General features: G+C 40.8%; 1 protein-coding gene across 1 annotated transcript in view; it reads right to left on the reverse strand.

Annotated features, from left to right (window-relative positions):
* The window catches only part of SV2C (synaptic vesicle glycoprotein 2C), a 257,009-nt gene that overhangs the window by 113,167 nt on the left and 123,472 nt on the right, over window positions 1-20,370 (reverse strand). Inside the window, exon 4 of the mRNA XM_006167780.3 lies at window positions 7,993-8,144. Coding sequence (XP_006167842.1) covers window positions 7,993-8,144 — 152 coding nt within the window. The remainder of the gene's footprint in view (window positions 1-7,992; window positions 8,145-20,370) is intronic.

The following is a 20,370-nucleotide window of genomic DNA, read 5'->3' on the forward strand; positions in this document are numbered from 1 at the left end:
AGAATCAGAGTGTGAAGCCAAGGGTCATTTTGCTGAGAAGAAAGATAGGTCTGATTCTAAAATGAGTACATGTAGAAACCATGAGTACATTGGTGTACGGAACTGATTCCCCTTGTAAGGTATTCCTCTGACCTTTGGGCATAAAATCTTCAGGGCTGTGACACTCAGTGAAATATGACCAAGCTGGGAGGGCAGGGCCCAGGCCACTGGCACCTGCCTGTCCTGCTGGGTTGCTGAGTGACCCTCGTCAGCTACGACTGCAGGCCTCTCCTGATACCCTGCCATGGGCATGGAACACACTGACATGCCTTATAAATTCTGTTTCTGTATCTTTCCTCTTTTTTATCCATTTCCACAACTTCAAATGATAGGCAAATGCTTGAGAAGGCATGGTTAGGAAAAGGTGAATAAATTCTTTTTCATTTTCTTCTCTTTTTAACACCCCCCCGACTTTAGCCCCAAATGTGAAAACACCAGACAACAGTTAATGGGCCCCCATGCGGGCATGTGCCCTTCTGGCACCTAGCCTTTAATACAGTAATTCTATTAGGTAATGCTATTAGTACTTTACCTATTTTATAGATGAAGAAACTGAGGACCGGAAAGCCTAGGCAACTGTCTTAAAGGGGACAAAGCTAGAGGCTTTGGAAACAGGGGCTTACACCTACGCATGCTGTTAGCCCTCCACTGGCTGCCTATCTGAAGGGTCTTGGACACCTTGCTGCTGAGCCAGATTTGGTGCCATCCCTGCGACCTGTGACCTGCAGGATTGGCTGTTAGACTGGTCAGGCTCTTGTTCATTCTGCCTGGGGAAAGTGGCACCATGGCCTTGAAAACATGTCTTTTTATGGTATGCACCCTATGAATATTAATTCACCCAATGAATAAATGAATGGAGGATTGTAGTTTATTTGGTTCCAGATAATCAATGTTTTATATGTCTGCTTGATTCTCTTTCACTATCTTTTTTCTTAAAATTAAAATATAGTTTATTTCTTTAGTGAAAGAGAGAGAGAGGGATGCCTCTTCTAGGTCTTCATGCCAAGATCCGCCAGGCTGGTTCAGTCTGGTTCATGAGCCTGGCATGCCCAGGGGGGTTCTTGAATGCAAACCTGAGACCTCTCCCATGTGTGTCCAGTTATGTCACCACTGCACCACTGCCAGGCCCTTCTCGCTTATTTGTCTTAACTTTTATCTTATTTTATTTCCTTTCCTCTGAATTCTGTCTTCCCAACCTCTAGACCAGGTTTATGCTTCTTAGCTCATTGTCCTCTTTCTGTAGCTCCTGAGCTCACAGCCAGGCTGCTCAGACTGTCTGGGTATCAATGTAGGGTGTGAACCTGGTGACAACGGCAGCTACCAGCACAGAGCACTGACCGCACGGGTGTGCTAACGTGGCGATCACCCTTACTCCTCACCACGGCGCTAACGAGGAAAGGGGGCCAGGAGACAGGAGCCTGGCAGAGCTCCCAGCAGCAGAGTATCTGAACCTCGAGACACCTCTCCTCCATGCTTCCTTCCCTTGGCTGTTCCTTCCTTCTGTGAATGAAAGGGGCAAATCTTTCCCCCTGCTGCCTTTCGCAGCCTGATAGCTATTGCCCCTTCCTCGTCTCTTCACCTCACTTTCGCTATTAGGGAGAAGGAACACATCAGCCTCATCCATCTGGTAACCAAAGGAAGCAGGGACACATTGGTAATTTGGGAATATACCTATTTTTAAGCCTGGACGTCTCATTGTGGCTGCAGGGATAGAGACTGGGTAGGTGGGCTTGGTCGGCATGGATGCCTCCTGCTTGGCCCCACGGTCTGTAGCAAACAGCAGGCCAGAGAGAGGCCATAGGGCTGTGGGTTTTAGAAGCTGAGGCATTTCATGCCAAAATGAGAACCTCACCACTTAGCTAATTGAACGTCCTTGCTACACACCGCAGCGCACGCGGAAGGAGGCCACCTCATCTCCAAGAGAAAGTGACGACAGAGGGTTAATGGAGCGGACACTGCCGCAATCTGCAGCAGCTCCAAGCTGGAGCTAAACAAAAGCTCTCAAACATGAAGTGCTTGGGATTCAGCTCCCTGTTCCCATTTTCCCCTGAAGGCAGTCGGCTTCCATTAGAGGCTCATGCAGCCTGATTACTAGGGTGTGTGGAGAGAGGATGGGGAGAAAGGCCAAAAGGGGGCCTTTACACTGGAGCCATCCATTCTTCAAAAGGCAGCACATTCCCTTGTGAACTGGGAGCTAATGCCAGTTATGAGTCCAAAGTTACTGGCTTGAGGATGGTGCGGAGTGAAGGGGAGCGCCACTTGGTCTTGGGGGTTGCAGGCACCTTACTTCTGAGCATGGGCAGTTCCTTCTGGCTTTGCTTTGCTTCCTCCCCCTTTTACCTTGTTTGGATGACTGTTTGCCACAGGGGGAGAAACAGCCTAGCAGTTCTTGAGTGGAGACCGCAGGAGGTGTCTGCTATGAGGATAGCCAAGCACTTTGCCTCCTAAGGCCTTGTCAGAGCTTGGCTTAGGCTTTATGTTGGGAATCTCTGGATGTGAAGAGAAAGCATTGGGTTATTTATTTAGTTAGTTATTTTTGAGACGTTTTTGCTATAGGGCATGTGCGCTCACTACAGAGACAGACAAAAAGCAAGAAATCACCCCCCGGGGCAGAGGGGATTGCCACGCCACAATCCCTTCTCCTCCATTCCCCTCTTAGGATTTTGGGCATGCATGGACATGTGCCTGGCGTGAGTTTTAAGTCTCCAGGTCCAGGACATGAACTACAGTTGACTATATGGGAGTCCAGTGACATAACCATTACAACATCTGCTGGTCCCAAGCACCATCATTATCTGATCCTGGTAGAACAATGAGACCTCAGCAGGCCAGGAACAACCTAGTGTCTATCAGGAATTCCTGGCCTCAGTCTACATTTTTTTAAAAAGAATTATTATTTTAACATTCCATTTGTTATTATTATTTTTTAATTTGACCAGAGAGAGAGAGACAGAGAGAGAGAAAGGGAAAGTGAGAAAGCAAGCCACCAGGTCCAGGACTCAAACCGTGGTGGCTATGTGAGAATCCAGCGCCTTTGACTACCGCATTACCTGCTGGCCCCCCAGAGCCCACATCTTAACTCACCAGCCCAGGGAGCAAATTAAACACCCTTTCTGATATTGTGTTTAACTTCACAAGAATCTTATCATATTTCTTTCCAGAATCCTTAGAGACCAACACAAGGACTATTTGCTTTCTGGAGCAAGAATCCCAATCTCATTGCATGAGGTGCAGGCTTTGTGCACTGACTGCTCTGCCACAGATGCAGGAAGATGACACCCAGAATCAGAGATTATGCCTGTGCGTGAGCCTCCCAGCTATGTGTGCCATTCATCACTTAAAACACACTTGAAATCGGGTGCCTATGACTGATTTGTTTTCTCCAGAGTAAATCCTATAACTGGTGTGTCAAGGGGAAGTACCTGTCTCTGAGTCACTTTATTATTCTCCTGTGTTTGTTTCCTGCAGTGTAAGAGTTCAATACATAGGGCCCGCCCGATGGTGTGGTGGTTAAGGGTGCTGGACTCCCACATGGCTGACCACAGTTCAAGTCCCAGACGTGGCAGCTTGCTTTCTCACTTTCTCTCTCATTCTCGTCAAGCTATAAGAGACAAATTAAATAAATAAAATAAAATAAGTTAAATAAAATAATTCTTAAAAAAAAAAAAGAGTTCAATATATGGCCAGACAGTTGGTGGGAGGTGCCCAGGGGCCTCCTCAGTGAAAGAGAACAGAGGGGCAGGGACCAACCCACTCATTTCTGTGGTCTATAGCATCATTTATACAACAAGAGAGAGTTATAAAGCTTTCTTTTTTCTTTTTTTTTTTTCAAGGCTGCAGGGAAAGTGGATGAATTTTAAACCCTTAGCTATTTTAAGTAAAGAAAAAGATGCATCTTTGGAAATAGTAGCTATCTAGATGTCACAGTTACTTTTTTATGTGGTATGTGTATCTTGGGGTTGTATTATTTTAGGCAGTGTCTCATTATGTCACTATCCTCCTGCCTCAGCCTCCAGAGTAGCTAGGACCATGGGCACATGGCACCATGCCAGACTCTTTCTCATAGGGTCTGTATTAAACTATCAAAGGCCTCAAATAACTAAACTAGTCTTGAACAAGAAGATCAAAGCTGGAGACATCACACATCTGGACTTCTCACTATGTTTCAAATTATATTACAAAGCTACAGTAATCTAAACAGTATGGTACTGGAATTAACACAGATACTTACATCAACGGAACAGAATAGAGCCAAGAAGTAAACCCATGCATATATTGCTAACTAATCTTTGACAAAGTTACCAAGAATACACAATGGGAGAAAGGACAGCATCTTCAATAAATGGAAAAACTGGATACCCACATGCAAAAGAATGAAATTGGAAACTTCTCTTACACCACATACAAAAACCAGCTAAAACTTAAAAAAGACTTAAATGTAAAATCTAAAACTGCAGAAGTGAGAAGTTTAAAACTGCATACACACACACATACACACAAGCACTGAACTATTACTCAGTCTTAAAAAAGAAGGAAACTCTGCTATTTGCAACAGCATGGATAAGCCTTAAGGACATGATGTTAAGCTGAAGTCACACACAGAATGACCAGAACTGTATTACCTCACAGATATATGGATTTTTAGAATGTCGAACTCATATAAACAGAGTAGAAGAGTAAATACCAGGGCTGAAGGATGGGGAAGTGGAGAGATGTTGGTCAAAGGGCACAAGATGATAAATTCTGGAGACCTGATGTACAGCATAGTGACTACAATTAATAATCGTGTACTTGAAATTTGCCAAGAGAGTAGATCTTACATGTTCTCACCACACACACATACCAACGTAGGTATGTGAGTTGATTAGTATGTTAATTAGCTGAATTATTATTATTTAACATATATACATACATTAACACATCGAGTTGTACACATTAAATATATACAATTTTTATTTGCCAATCATACCTCCATAAAGCTGGGAAAAAAAGAATAAAGACTATTAATACTGAGTGCCCCACCCAAAAAAATCTCATGTGATTGATCTGGGGTGGGACCTAGCATGGGTAGTTCAGGATGTGGGGGAAGAAGCGAACTTACTGGAAAGTGTTTGCAAGACAGTGTAATATCTTGGTTCTGGACAGTGGTGCAGTGGTAGAATATGGCAGTCTACAAGGCTGATCTAAGCAGGAGAATCCAGGTTTGCATGAGAGACCTCTCTGGGTATGCTGAACACAAATGTGCCTGTTTTCTGGGGCTGGCTGAGTCTGCATGCAGATTACAGTGTTGAGACTCTCTTGTGGATGCTTTCCTCTCTGTTTTTCTCACTCATGGAAAAAATAAATAAATTTATAAAACAGTATAATATCCATACAGTGATATGTACAAATCTTAAGTACTCAGCTTTATTAATTTTTTCAAATGAATACCCTTGAAAAATTCCACTGGGATCAAGATAGAGAACATCAAAACTATAAAAACCTTAGCACAGAATTTTAAAAAATTAAATTAAAAAAATTGAAACTCTTTAAGTTGCAAGTCTAACAATGAACTCAGCAAGGGCATTTTTAAAGATCTTTCCTGTTGATTCTAATTTGCAGACAGGACTGATTGAAATAATTTGTTGTTTTTGCCACACTTCTGGCCATGGGAAGCCTTCCATAAACATGGGCATACGGCTTTAATATTCTTGGTTACTGATTTCCTAACCAACTCATTATTTCTTAAGGTGCCATCAACATAAAAATTAATGTCAGCCTCAGACATTTACTGCTGTTGTGTTGTGATTGTTTTTGTAACTTCTCATGCATTGCTTGTGACAATCTTCCCTCACCCCAGTTATAAATAGGTTGTTAGTCTTTTTTTCTACAAATAAGAAATAGCTAATGTGTGCGTTGAAAGAGTAATAGTGAGGATTATGCTTATTCTTTCTGGGTCAGTCACTGATGGAAGGCAAGGCAAGATAAAAAATCTGGAACCATCCACAGTTGTTAAGGGCAAGGCTGTGTGAAAGGCGGGGTCCATGGAACTGAATCATTCGAAAAAACAAACCCCCCCCCCCAAAAAAGATCATGCCCAGACAGGGTGGACACATGCAGACTGCAAGGCCAATGTGAGTTATGAGTTTGGGAAGGAAGGCCAGCAGGTAAAATTCTGAGTGTTGTGGTGGGAAAGGAGGACCAGGAAGAGGCTGCAATAAGCCCAGGGAACCAGTGTGCCACGGAGAGCAAGGGTGGGTGGGGCCAAGGAACTGTGCCGTCATGAGGCCATGACAGAACGAGGCTGGCCAGGACAGGGGCTAATATGTAACCCAGAGATCGAGAGAGGAGAGAGAAAAGCAGCCCTCCAGCTGCCATGTAAAGTTGCCAGGTTGAGCCTTGCATGAGTACTTGGCAGAGATGGTGAGTGGGGCTGCAATGGTGTCGTTCTGGAGGAGCACCTTACCCTAAGATGCACAAAGGCTGCATGTGGACCGACACACGGCGGCTCTGGGAGCGGGAGGGGCTAAAGGGAGACTGAGCAAGCTCTGCATTTCCTTTTTGCCTCCTTAAACATAGATCCCATGAAGCACCCAGCAAGCCCGATGAATGAATTAGATACTACTCTACAGAGCAAGGTTCTGAGGGTGCCGAGGGCCTTAGGTCCCAGATGAAGAAGGGAAGTGGGGGTGGGAAGAGTGCAGATGGGAGTAGGGGAGAATGTGATAAGTTCTGTGAAAAAGTTCTGTGAAAACCGAAGTTGTATTTAACCAGAATTGATAGTACAAAGGACACACAAAAAAAGCAGTGGCTTTAAAAACAGCAAAATGCTGGGGCTGGCAGGTGGCATTGGTAGTTAAGAACGCTGGACTCCCATATAGCCATGGTTTGCGTTCTGGTGTAGGCAGCTTGCTTTCTCACTTTCTCTCTCTTTCTGTCTCTCACTCTGACTCTCTCTGGTCAAATTAAATAAATAAAATTAAGTTAAATAAAATATTTTTAAAAACCAGCAAAATACAATAGCATACTTTGATATTATGGTTTATGATATGAAATGTGTGTATTTTAGTCCTCATTCCCCTCCCACATTCATGACACAGAGCTCCTAATCCCTTGGAATTTCCTGGGTGATCTCTAATGAGATAACTCTTGGTAGGCTACTGAATGAGGGTCTATTCACCAGTAAGGCCAAGCCATGATGAGAAGCTTGGAAATCACAGCTCAACTCCCACATCCTCTGGGAATGGAAGGGGAGCTGGAGATTGAATTAATAATTAATCGTGCATATATAAGAAGCCTCTACAAAGATCCCTGAACTATGGGGTTTGGATGTATGGGAATGCTAGGAGGGTGGGGAGCCCCACCCTTCCTATGCACGTTGCCCTATATATGTCTTTATCTGGTGGTTCATCTGTATCCTTTATAATACACTTCATAATAAAATCATAAATGTAAGTTAAGCATTTCTCTGAGTTCTGTAAGCCATTCCAGCAAATGCTCAAACTTGAAGGTGGGAGTCATGGGAACTCTGAATTTATAGTTGATCGATCAGAAGTTCTAGGGTCCTAGACTTATAATTGACATCTGAAGGAGTGGGAAGGGGTTCTAGACTCAGATAGTTAGTGTTGGAATTTAGTTAAATTGTAGGACATCCAGCCACTGGATAATTGGTTAATAGGGAGAAATGCTCTCACATATTTTGACAACCACAAGTGTTGAAAGAACACAGTACAGGAAAATAGGCCCCCTCCCCATTATATTCATTTATCTGAAGGGACATTTGACACACTCTTACCTTACATGAGCTCTGCAGAGAGGGAGAAAATAAACAAGTCAAATCTCTTGGACACCATGAAAGGTAGAAACAGAATGATAACAGTGTTTGTTTTCAAAACAGCACTTAAGAGAGGAGGAAGATGAACTGGAGGCTAAGGCCAAACGAGGTGACATGACTGCCCAAGACCAGCCTCTTACCGTAGTGTGGGATGATGGCCCAGGCCATGGCAGAGGCGTAGATGCCGCCGATCATCCAGAACATGCACAGCCAGCTTAGATGCTCACCCCGCTTCTCCCGGGCCAGCACTTCAGCAAAGTAAGAGAATACGGTGGGAATGGCTCCTCCAATCCTGTCAAGAAGTACAGAGATGCATGAAATTAGAAACTAAACAGGTAATAAATGCAAAGAGCAGAATATAAAAAGTCTCTAGTACCACATGCTCTCTTTCTATCCCAGCATATCAAGAAATGTGTGTTTTCTCATTTAAAAAATTTAAAATTATAGTCTTCATGTTTAATATAGGTTTATCCTCACTTCAAAAACTTGAACCTGCAATTAAGCCATGTTACCAGAAGGTGGCAGTTTCTCCCTTCTCATGTAGTTAACAGCTCTGGGTTTGAAATTTTAATTTTTGTTCAGTGTTGAATGTTCTACATTATATTTATTAAGAATTACAATAATTTGGTATAATCTACTGAATATTTTAGTTAAGTCTTTCTGGGGGAATAAAGGACATTGCGTTATGTCCTACTTATGATATGAGGACTTTAGAAACAGCTTCAGACACCTCAGGGAATGTCTGCAGTCTATACTTGTCAGTGTTACCCCACAGCAACTGGTCCTGCAGCCTAATCAGGACAATACGTGGACAAACAGTACCAATGGGGTCACTTCTTGGATCAGCTCTAGTCTCAATCCAGTAGATATTGTCATGAAATAAGGACACATGAAAGGGCAAAATCAATAAGGAACTGGTGGTTCAGGTACTAAAATAATGCAGCACAGCAATCCATTCCAGTAGGGGCAGTAATAAGAGTTACTGTCTTAGCTCAGCATGGGATGGGGAGGGATGACACAAATAGCAACCTCTACTCACGTTAAGAGTTCTCAAGTAAGAGTCTAAGGGACTAAGATGGAGTTCATTCTAGAGAGATGGGACAGAAATTTTACCAGAATTTCAAAAAGGTCTTCACCCTAAAACGTTAAGAACTACTTCCTCAGAAGGGAAGATAGTACAGGAAAGTATTAACTATCATTCTAAACAGTATGTGAATCAGAAATTTTTTTAAAAAGATGAATAACATAAGTAAACTTTCCAGATAATCTAACCATTAAGTATGCTCTGGGGACCAGCAGATGGCATAATGGTTACGTCGCTGGACTACCACATAGTCAAACGCAGTTTGAGTCCTGGACCAGCAGCTTAAAATTCACGCCAGGCACATGTGCGTGCATGCCCCAAATTGCAAGAGGAGAATGAAGAAGGGATTGCAGGGTGACCATCCTTCCTGGGGAGTGATTTCTCATTCTCTGTCTCTCTTTGTCTCTCTTGTGAGCACATGTGCCCTATAGCAAAAAAAAAAAAAAAAAAAAGGCATGTGTTGATTAGTTTATGTTCAGTTTCTGTGAAGTAAATAAATTGCAATTGGCATTACATGCAAATTTGATGTCAAAGAGTAAACTGTGCTTATTCATTTAGCAATAATTGATGTTCCTAGAGCCTTTGATATGATAAAGAAGTACTGACAGTGACCTTAGCAAATGCAATTTAGGAAAAGGCCATTTTCGCAGCAAACTGGATGTACCAAGTGAACCACAGTATTTATAATGTCATCCTGCAACTGGTAGGTCAAAATATGGCACCATTTCAGGTGTTTGTCCCTGATTAAAATGATACTAAAGCTACTCTTGGTGGGTATGGGCAGACCACTTAGGCCAATGCTTTTAAACTGTGGGATGCAAAATTAGTCTAGTATCTGTAAACAGCATTTTTTCTTTTTTTACTGTTCACAGTATTTATTTATCAAGAGAAACTATTCTTTAGCCCATATATTCATGCTTCATATTTCAGGAACATAGCCCCAATCCAATGACATTCTTTACATTCCAAAATCACTTTTTTACTCTGAAAGATACCAGCCTTCTTCATCTCTTCAAAATCTTTCATGGAATCATAATTTTTGCAGAAAACTGCATCTGTCTTATTTCTTGGTTCAGCTACAGTAAACTTATAGAAAACTAAACAGCATTTTAAAAAGTTACATAGAGATTAAAAGACTTGAGTGTAACCCAAGTAACAAAGAAAAGCCTTAAGTATCATTTCATGAAACTTACTTGTGTTATAAACTTCTTTGTAACGTATAAGATACATATATATGTTGTATCTTGTGTCACATTGTTTCTTAGTGAGATATCCAAAGAGTTTTAAAATCACAAAATTAAAGCATCTATTGATATATTTGTTTGCCTGGGCAATGAATGCGATGCCTCTACTTAAAATCGCTGGAGTATGACTCCACGGGTGTGTAGATGAAGCACAGGGTGACTTAGCACCATTATACACAGAGGCAGCCAAGTAGGTTTGAGCCCATCAGCCAGGCACTCAGCAAGAAACAAACTCATGTGAGGGGCAGTCAGAGCTGGCTTTATGCCACATTGTATTAGACTGCATGGGCTAATATGGAGACAGAGAGCTCAATGAACTTAAAAATGTAACAATATTTTGAACAGATTTTAAATGGTTTCATTATAACACACAATTTTAGTGGGAAATGAAATGTCTGTGTCACAAATCATTTAACACTACTCCTTTTTTCATTTGATGGGAAGAATCTGTTTCTCTGCACCATAAAGTCCCAGGTCCCTTATCTGTGGCTTCACTTTTCAATGCATAAAATGAGTCTCAGTTGTTACTGACTTTTCACATCCTAATTAATGTCTCATCAGGATTCTGAACATTCTGTATATAAAAGCTATAACTCACACTTCACAAAGGCACACTTGCATGCCAAGGTATACCCGCCACTCTGAACTGAGAGAGATGTGTTCCAGTGTGGCAAAAATTTCAAGTTAAAGCGACAGACTGGCCTGTTAGTCTCAAACAAATCATTGTTGCCTAAGAGAATATCAACTGTTAGGGGTTTACAGGCAATCAAGTTGACTTTGATTCAAATCCTCTTTTTTAAGGTGATTCTTTTTGTATGGATGTCTCTCAGTATCTGCAAAGCAGACTAGAAGGAATTCTCATACCAAAGGATAAATAAATCTAAATAATTAGTGAAGGATTCTATTTAAGTCCTTTGCAAAGTTCTTTAGACTCCAAGATCAATAAAATAATTGAAGCATTCACATTTCTTATTGTGGGTTGATCATCTATTTTTTGGAAAACATTATTTCTCATCTTACTGTGACAGCTTTTAAGGAGAGGAAAGCTATTGCTGCTGTTTTATACTCCATCAGCTTTCTGAAGGTGCGAACGATATTGTATTCACTTTTTATAACCTCATTATGTGGCCCAGTGGAAATGTATTAAGTGTTTACTCAAAAGAACCAAATTTCGCACCCTCCAGTGTTGGAGTCGGCACACTGAGTTTCCTAGAGTAATTTGTTCTGATGACTTAAACATCCCCAATGAATGGAAATATATTCAACTTCCAGGTCAGGATGACTACAAAAGAAGTTGAGGATGCTGGAATGGAAGTTCTTGAGTTGCTCTGTGTCTTAGTTGCTATGGTCACCCATATGCAGAGGCCCTGACATCCTTGTTCTGGAGACAGCTCATGTGGAACTCTGGTCAAGAGGAACTGGGAAATCCCACTGGACATTCCCAGAGGTATAAAATACCCCTGTGTCTTCCAGAAGAATGGTTTAGATGCTAAAATTATTATCAATAATAATATTTCGACAAAAGAGAAAGCAAGAGATTTTATGTCTCATAATATGATGTGGTTCTTAAAAGTGTTAAAGAAAAGGCTGCCTCCCCCCAGCCCTCAAACCTTATAAATGAGAAACAAAACAAGTTTCTCATTACTATTCTACCTGAATATTTTGTGTGAGGGCTAATACATTTCATCTGCTGTTGTTCTTTTGTCGTTTATTGCACTAAGATACAATTTCTGGGAATATATGTAGAGATAAAAAATATTCTCACATTCCAAGTTTGAGTAATTCTTAATAAGGCAGATTTTGCACCCACTCCTGTGGATATTTGTCAGTGTCTGGAGACATTTTTAGTTGTCACAACTCAGAGGTTGCTATTGGCATCAAGGAAGTAGAGGCCAGGATGCTGCTAAACATCCAGTGATGAACAGGACAGCTCCTCACAAAAGAGAATTACCCAGCCCAAAATATTAGTAATCAGGAAATCTCGTAATGGGGATTTAAATGCAGACAGTATAATCATCTTTATATAAAAATTCATGATAAAAGGCATAAAACAGTTACATATTGCATTATCTGATGGGTAATATATCTTTAAATGTAGCTAACATAGAGAGAGTATTGTTCACTATATAACGATTGGTTAGTTACTGTAGAGATCTGTTCACATTCTTTTTTTCAAGTTCATTTTTGATTACATAAATGAAGCAATGTGATCAGAGCAACTAATAATTTTTTGCAGTATTGGATATTAAGTCTATTTTGTTACCTGTCAAAAAAATGCCAAATCTTTATCTTTAATAATAGGCAGCACAGAAAAAATATTAAATGAAATTCACACTCTATAGAAGTAGATTACCTAGGTTCAAAATAACTAAATTTACAGATGAACTGAAATGTTGATATTTGAAATTTCAGAGTTAATGTCATTCTCCAAACAATATTAACTTTAGGTTTTCACAACTTTAATTAAAGAAATATAAATAAACTAAAAAATTCTGTATTGAGATACTTTCTTAGCCCTCTTCCCCTTGCACACATACACACATGAACACACGTGAGTGCAGACACACATGCACACACACACACATACACTGTCTCAGTAGGTCTGCATATGACTATACTAGGCATCTGGTAAATATCATGAAACATATTTATTTTTCTCGATAATCTAAGACAAATTCACAAGAGGGATATTGCGTAAGGCAAAGAATGTGTTAGCTTCACAGACAAAACTCCTCCTCTGCTAGGAAGTAGGAGATACACAAGCTGAATCAGTTTAGCATAGCAGGATGATGGAGCATGCTGAACATGACGGTCTGCTCAGACCTCATTGAGAAACTGGGAAGTCTAACTATCTCAATCCTTGCAAATTTCAAAGCCACACCTTATATGACTCTGCTTCAGGTGGCAACGCAGTCATGAACTCTGTCACTAGACCTGTCATACTGATTTATGCCAGTCACTCAGGCAAAGACAGGGAGGGGTTCAGGTCTGCAACCAAAGAGGGAGGGTATACATTAAAAATGGTAATTGTACTTAAATGGCTTCAAGTATGACAATTTAGGGGAGAAATTATGGAATGTCTGATGACTTCTTGTCCTGAGGAGAGATTCTACTGAGCAATTCTGTTCTGCTTTCATTCTCCGGCGAGCATGTAATGAAGAATAATTTCATTCTACCACAATTTATATTATCATGTGATTGTCAAAGAGTCCTTTCCAGTCTCCCATTTCCCATTTTTATTGGGAAATGGGGGTTCATGGAAGAACATGATTAAGGAAGAAGTTAAATAATCACTGTAAAGTCACATGTTCCATACAGATAATAAGGACGGGGCAAAGTCCACTGACCTGACTCTGGCAGCTTTTATCAAGACAAATATTATAAGCTTATAAAAGGAATAGTGCATAGCCTACTCCATGCTGAGAATCACAATTATATATAGCTTGCATGAAAAATATCCTCTTAATCTTTACTAAGAATCAGCAAAAAAGGAAGACACTGAACTGCCAGACAATTACATAGCAACTCGGAATCAATCCATAATTTTAAATTGGACCCAGCAATAAATAATTACAACAACAGCCCAAAAGATTCATCTTTCAGTGTCTTCAGCTTTAAGAAAGTAAACATAATATTACAGACCGCAGAGAAGTTGTTCAGAGGTTTATATCAAAGAGCAAAGATTTAACAGTCTCTGAATAGGATGAGCTGGCACAGCGAATGAAGTGGCTCTACTGGTTAGTTAGGCACATACGTGTCTGTTATGAGCAATCTGATTGTTATAGAGACAGTCGGAAAAGTGCTGAGCCATTCCACGGTGTGGTGGTTGAGGCAGCTGGATCCCACATGGCCAACTGCACCATTCAAGTCCTGCCCTTGGCGACTTGAGAAACATGCTTTTTGTGCCCAAAATCCCAAAAGGAGGCAGAAGTGAAGGAGAAGGGATGGGGGCTTTTTTTGCCCCCACCCTCATCTCTCTTTGGTGATTATATGGACCTTCTGGCAACATTTTTTAAAAAAGAAAAACATTTACTGATAATTGAACCCATCATCAAATTAAGGATGGGAGTCTCCTATGCCCAGTGACAGTGATAAAGGATGAGCTTTAATCTCCCAATCTCCAAAGCCACAATTTAAAAAGCAATATTCTTTAGTATGAGAAGTTATTTTCCCAATATGATGTAAACTATGAATAGAATAATTGATAGAAAACTGTTTCCTAAAATAATACTGATCCAGATACATAAATATTGAGCAAAAAGAGTGCATTGCTAAGAAAACAGACTAAATTCAAACGTTCCTAGCTTCTGTTTCAGTCAGATTGGCGCCCCAAGCTCCTAAACCTGTAGAAGTCCAGATACCCACAGCAGCAGACAGAGTAGCTGTGGGGGAAAAGATGTGACTGGAGATCAGGTTCTAAGACTGTCTTGGGAAAAAAGTTAACTATTAAGAGTCAGAAGAATTTATTCCCATAGCACCTACAGGGGGCCATGAATAAAATGGTCACTATGATGATCTATAAAAAATGATGGATAAAACATGCGGTCATCCAGCTGCTTCTGTACAGCTTTCGCCCACTCCCCTCCTTTCACTCCCACCCACCTTCTCTTTACCCACCCACCATCACTCCTTCATACATCTCCTCACCCAGCCAAACTCTGGGCTGGGCACATCATCAGTTGCTGATGGTGTATCCTGAACACAAGTTCCGGGCCTTGAAGATCTCACGGAGTGAATTCTAAACTTAATATGGGCCAACTGCAGTAGCATGCAATGGCTGCTGCTACTTGGCAGGCTGAGGCCACATCGAAGGTCTAGGTTCAATTCCTGGACCACTCTAAAAAGCTAAGTGAGGTGAGCACCTATAGTTCCAGCTACTCAGAAGGCTGTGGCAAGAGGACTGTGACATAGGAAGATCTTGTTTTTAAGGAAAAAACTCCAAATAACAAAAAGACAAGTGCATATGGCTAATTTTTTTATGCTTAACTATTATAGGTCTGTTTCTTCTACTATTGATCTCCTTTGGGATCAATAGTACCTTTGCCTAAGGGTACAATGGAAAATAAAGTGTGTCAAAAAGGTAAACCTTTATGTTGGAAAATCATATATAAAGCATTGTCTAAGATAGTGTTTTCCATATAAATATAATATGCTCAATCTGAGCCGCTTAATACTTTTATGTTTTCTAGAGGAGACATTAAAACCATGCCAAAAAAAATCAGGTGAGATTAATTTTAAAATACATTCATTTAACCCAATATATAAAAAATATTATCATTTAATGAATATAAAAATTATTAATGAGATGCTTTGGATTCTTTTTTATGTGCACTGAATCTTCAAAATCTAGTGCTATGTATTTTACACTTACAGCACATCTCAATTTGGAAAGTCATATTGCAAGTGCTTGGCAGCTACTGTGCCTACTGCTTACCACGATGAACAACAGCGCTCTGAGAAAACTCTGACTCACCATTTACAATTTGGGTTTGAGATTGTATTTTTGGATGAAAGAAAATTTAATCCAACTGTTGCCTTCTACATATATAAAGACACAGCTTCCCATGCCAATGCTCTTCCTGAACTGATCAATTCCAATATTTCTGAACACCTCTCATGTATAGGGCAACGAGCTATATGAGATCAGAGACATTTGTGGCCAAGTCTGAAACCTAGCACAGCTTGGCAGTTATGAGCATGGGCCCTGGAATCAGACTTCCTGGGTGTGAAACCTGACTGCGTCACTTACTGAGTGCCCCTGGGCAGTTACTTCATCTCTCTGTACCTCAACTTTCTCATCTATAATGTATAAATAAATATATCTGTATAATGGATAATATCATCCTCATAACATCTATGAGTTTTAAATAAGTCCTCATTTATAAAGTGCTGAACACAGCATTCCTCAGAAGGCAAACACTGTAGAGGTGTTTGACAAAATACGTTTTACAACTCTTGAATAACTGTAAATGAGCTTATTTTTTCCCAATATGAGAAGTAAAACATAGCTTAAGAGAAAGACTACTTTGAAGGGAAAACCTTAACAGTTCAGAATCAGACTAAGTCAGAAGACCTAAAGGGTCTACCAAACATTTGGAAATAATTTAATCCATCTGTGCCTCAATTTTCTAATTTAAATAAAAGGCATACTATTTTTTATATTGAATTACTAAAAATAATTATGGAAATAAATGAGATGCTACATAGAAAGCACTTTGAAGAATTCTAATTAACTGCACACATTTCTACAAAGCCAAGGTATTTTTTACTATAATTTAATACAATTAATGAATGGATATGGCAAATAGCTATGAAGTATGCATTCGTTAGTTTCCATTCACAGAGAGAGAAATGACTGTTCTTTCACTTACAATATATAGGCACGTTGCAACCTCATTTTAATTTCTGTTCCTACTGTATTTTTCTCTTGACCTTCATGCTTACCAATGCTATGCCCTCAGTGAGACACCATCAGTTCTCACACTGCCTGGCACCCAAAGCTTATCATTCCTGTAATTAACAATGCCTGGAAACACATCACTTAATTCTGGGGCAAGTGAAAATGAATCAATGGTGCCAACCCCATCTCCCATCTTTCTAATTCTCTGTAATAAAAGAGGGGAGGGAAGTATCTATCCCTTGGTGTAAGATTCATTTAGGAAAATAAGAGACAGATGACTAATTGGTGATGCCCTAGTGCTCATTCCCAAAATGCATTGTCTCCAGCAGAAAAATCATTCTGTATTTTGAATAGATACTTCATGTCGTGTCATATAGAATATGGCACCTGGACATAGGTATTTTTCTCAGAAGATATACTCTCAAGTCATGGCATGGGAAATTAATAGGAAAGTACTTCATTTAGAAATCATGAAATTGTGGGAACCAGCAGTTAGCGTAATGGCTATGTCGCTGGACTCCCACGTAGTCGACCGCGGTTCGCGTCCCGGACCCGGTGACTTAAAACTCACGCCGGGCGCGTGTGCGTGCGTGCCCATGATCCCGAGAGGAGAATGGAGGAGAAGGGATTGCGGCGTGACCATCCCCTCTGGGGGGTGATTTCTCGCTTTCTGTCTCTATGTCTCTCTCTGTCTGTCTGGCGAGCGCACGCGCCCTATAGCGAAAATCTCTCTCAAAAAAAAGAAATAATGAAATTGTAAATGCAGGTACATCTCAGTTTACAAGAGAAACCCCTTCCAATCTCCTTCATGTGCAGAAACAGGAGTGTAATACAGTGCTGCTGCTGCTTCAGCAACAAAATAGAACAACTGAAAACCTGTGGCATTTGCAATAAAATCAACATGAAGATATCCAAACCTTGGGTTAAGGATGTATGATTTGGGGCCAAATGAACTTGTAAATGCAGGTAGATCTCAGTTTACAAGAGAAACCCCTTCCAATCTCCTTCATGTGCAGAAACAGGAGTGTAATACAGTGCTGCTGCTGCTTCAGCAACAAAATAGAACAACTGAAAACCTGTGGCATTTGCAATAAAATCAACATGAAGATATCCAAACCTTGGGTTAAGGATGTATGATTTGGGGCCAGCACATGGAGTAGTGGTTAGGGCACTAGCCTCCCACATAGCTTATTATGTTTTGAGTCCCAGACCCAGTGGCCTGAAACTCACACTGGGCATATGTGTGTGCATGCCCAAAATCCCAAGAGGAGAATGAATTGCAGCATGGCCATCTCTTAGGAGGGGATTTCTCGCTCTCTTGCTCTCTCTGTCTCTGGCAAGCACAGGAATCTTATAGTGAAAATCTCTCTCTCTAAAAAAAAAAAAAGAAAGAAAAAAAAGAATGAAAAGAATGTATGGTTTATTTATGTACAGAGTTGGAAGTTAAAAAGGAGTTAACTACAACTGAAGCCCTAGCTGAATCATTCTTCATTCCACCACACAACCTCCATCTTCAAAATGAAGGATTTAAACTTTATGACCTAGAACGTCTTTTTGTGTTCTAAAATTGCCAGTGAAAGGAACTGGGGAATGGGTGCTGGACCAGAGTGGGGATTCTGCCATCTGAGGAGTAGGTGTATTCCAATTATACATTCCCAAACAGGGAAGGGACCATAGGACAGACTCAGTGACTCGCTGGGCCCACTGTGAGACGATTTTGAACTAAAACTCCTCTGACTACCTGGCTTTCAAAAGCTCCTACTCTGACTGGTAGACCCACAGTGATGTTTTCGGTTTCCTGGAATTAGTGTCAGTTCAGAGCCAGAGTCTAGTAAGCCCTGAGAAGTCTGATTACGCCTTTTCCCCCAAGCACTGCCATTCTGATAAAAGGCCATACGTCCCTTCAGGGAAGACTGGGAGAAAGATGAACAATATTATTTTTCTGCCATTGTAAAAGGTCTGTCTTCAAGGCAACCCAGTCTCCCCTTTAGTCAAGAAGTTCTAGGACTATAAATAGGCTATAGTCTGGGAATTGATTGAGGAACCATGAGTCTGTTTTTATGACTCAAGTTATATTTTTGTTCACTTGATGTGAAAATTTTCTGTGTATACAGATTTGGGAACACTTAGCAGATCTCTGCTATGATTTGAATGAGTCCCGCCCTACCGCATGCCCCATAAGATTAGTGAGTTGAAATTTAGTGTTTATTTGTTTTTTAAAGCGTTTTGCCATAGGGCAAAACTCCCTGGAGAGGAATAGAGAGACAGTAAGAAAGTAAGAAATCACCCCCCAGGAAGGATGACCATGCCACAATCCCTTCTCCTTTACTCTCTCAGGATTTGGGGCACTCAATTACACACACCTGGTGTGATTCTCAAGCTGTTGGATCTGGGACTCAAACTTGTGCAGCGTGCCATGTAGGATCCAGCTACCTTAACTACTGGCCATGGGCTAGCCCACATTTCACTATTAGAGTGACTTCACTACTGTGTTTGTGATCTGGTCACTCAGTTCTCTGCTCAAAAGTACAATAGCTCCCAACTACCCCTGAAATGAACCTCAATTCTTCTATAATAGTATGATGATTGGGGCTCACACCAATTAAACCCAGTTTACCTGTCCAGGTCAGCTGCTTGTCACTCCTAAAGAAATAGGCTGCCTGCGTTGTTCTTGAAATCTGCTCTGAACTTTTCTACCCAAAACATTTGCTTCTGTTTGTTCCCTGTATTTGAAATATTCTCCCATTCCACTCCCTCTTGGCAAAATTCTGCCTAAACTTCAGACCTAGGTGGTTGGAAGAAAACTCTTGCTCCTTGTAACTCATGGTATTGCCCTTGGCATCCATTAGGATATATCTTTTCCTCATATGAGTTTATTATTTTAATCTATATTTTATCTTCCTTTTGGAATGTAAATTCTCTAGGACAAGAATTCTAGTTTTCCTCTAGCTCCCAGGAAGGATGACCATGCCACAATCCCTTCTCCTTTACTCTCTCAGGATTTGGGGCACTCAATTACACACACCTGGTGTGATTCTCAAGCCACAGGTCCAGATATGGAATCATGATCGGCCATGTGAGAGCTCAGCGCCTTAACCATCACACCACCTGCTGGCCCCCAGATTCGGTGGTATTAATTCAATTATGGTATTAAGACATGGGGCCTTTGGGAGGTGATTAGGATTAGATAAAGCCACTAGTGCCCCCACTATTGAATCCTGAAAGATTTATAAGGAGAGGGAGTGAGATGCACATACACACACAAGCTCTTGCCATGTGATGCCATGTGCCATCTCAGAACTCTGCAGAGTCCCCACTAATGAGAAGAACTCATCAGACATGGCCCCTTGACCTTGGACCTATAAAACTCTAAGCGAAATAAACCTCCATTCTTTATAAATTATCCAGAGTGGTATTCCGTTGTTAGCACAGAGAATAGACTGAAACAGCTTTCACTTCTTGGAACACCACCATTAACTAGCCAACCATGGGTCCCTGCAAGTCAGACTACTAATGCACTTCGACTTGTGATGCGATTATGGCCCTGTAGACCCATCTTAAGTTGAAAATACCTCAAGTCAAGTACACATTTAATACACCTAACCTACTGTCACACTTAGCCTAGCCTACCTCACATGTGATCAGAACACTTAAATTAGTCTTTAGCGGGGCAAAAATCACCTAACACAAAGCCTATTTTATAACAAGTGTTGAGTATCTCAGGTAACCCAGGAAAAGATCAAAATTCAAAGAACAGATTCTACTGAATACATATCTCTTTCTCATCATG

This window comes from Tupaia chinensis, unplaced genomic scaffold, assembly GCF_000334495.1.
Source record: "Tupaia chinensis unplaced genomic scaffold, TupChi_1.0 Scaffold145093_1, whole genome shotgun sequence".
Classification (NCBI taxonomy): Eukaryota; Metazoa; Chordata; class Mammalia; order Scandentia; family Tupaiidae; genus Tupaia; species Tupaia belangeri.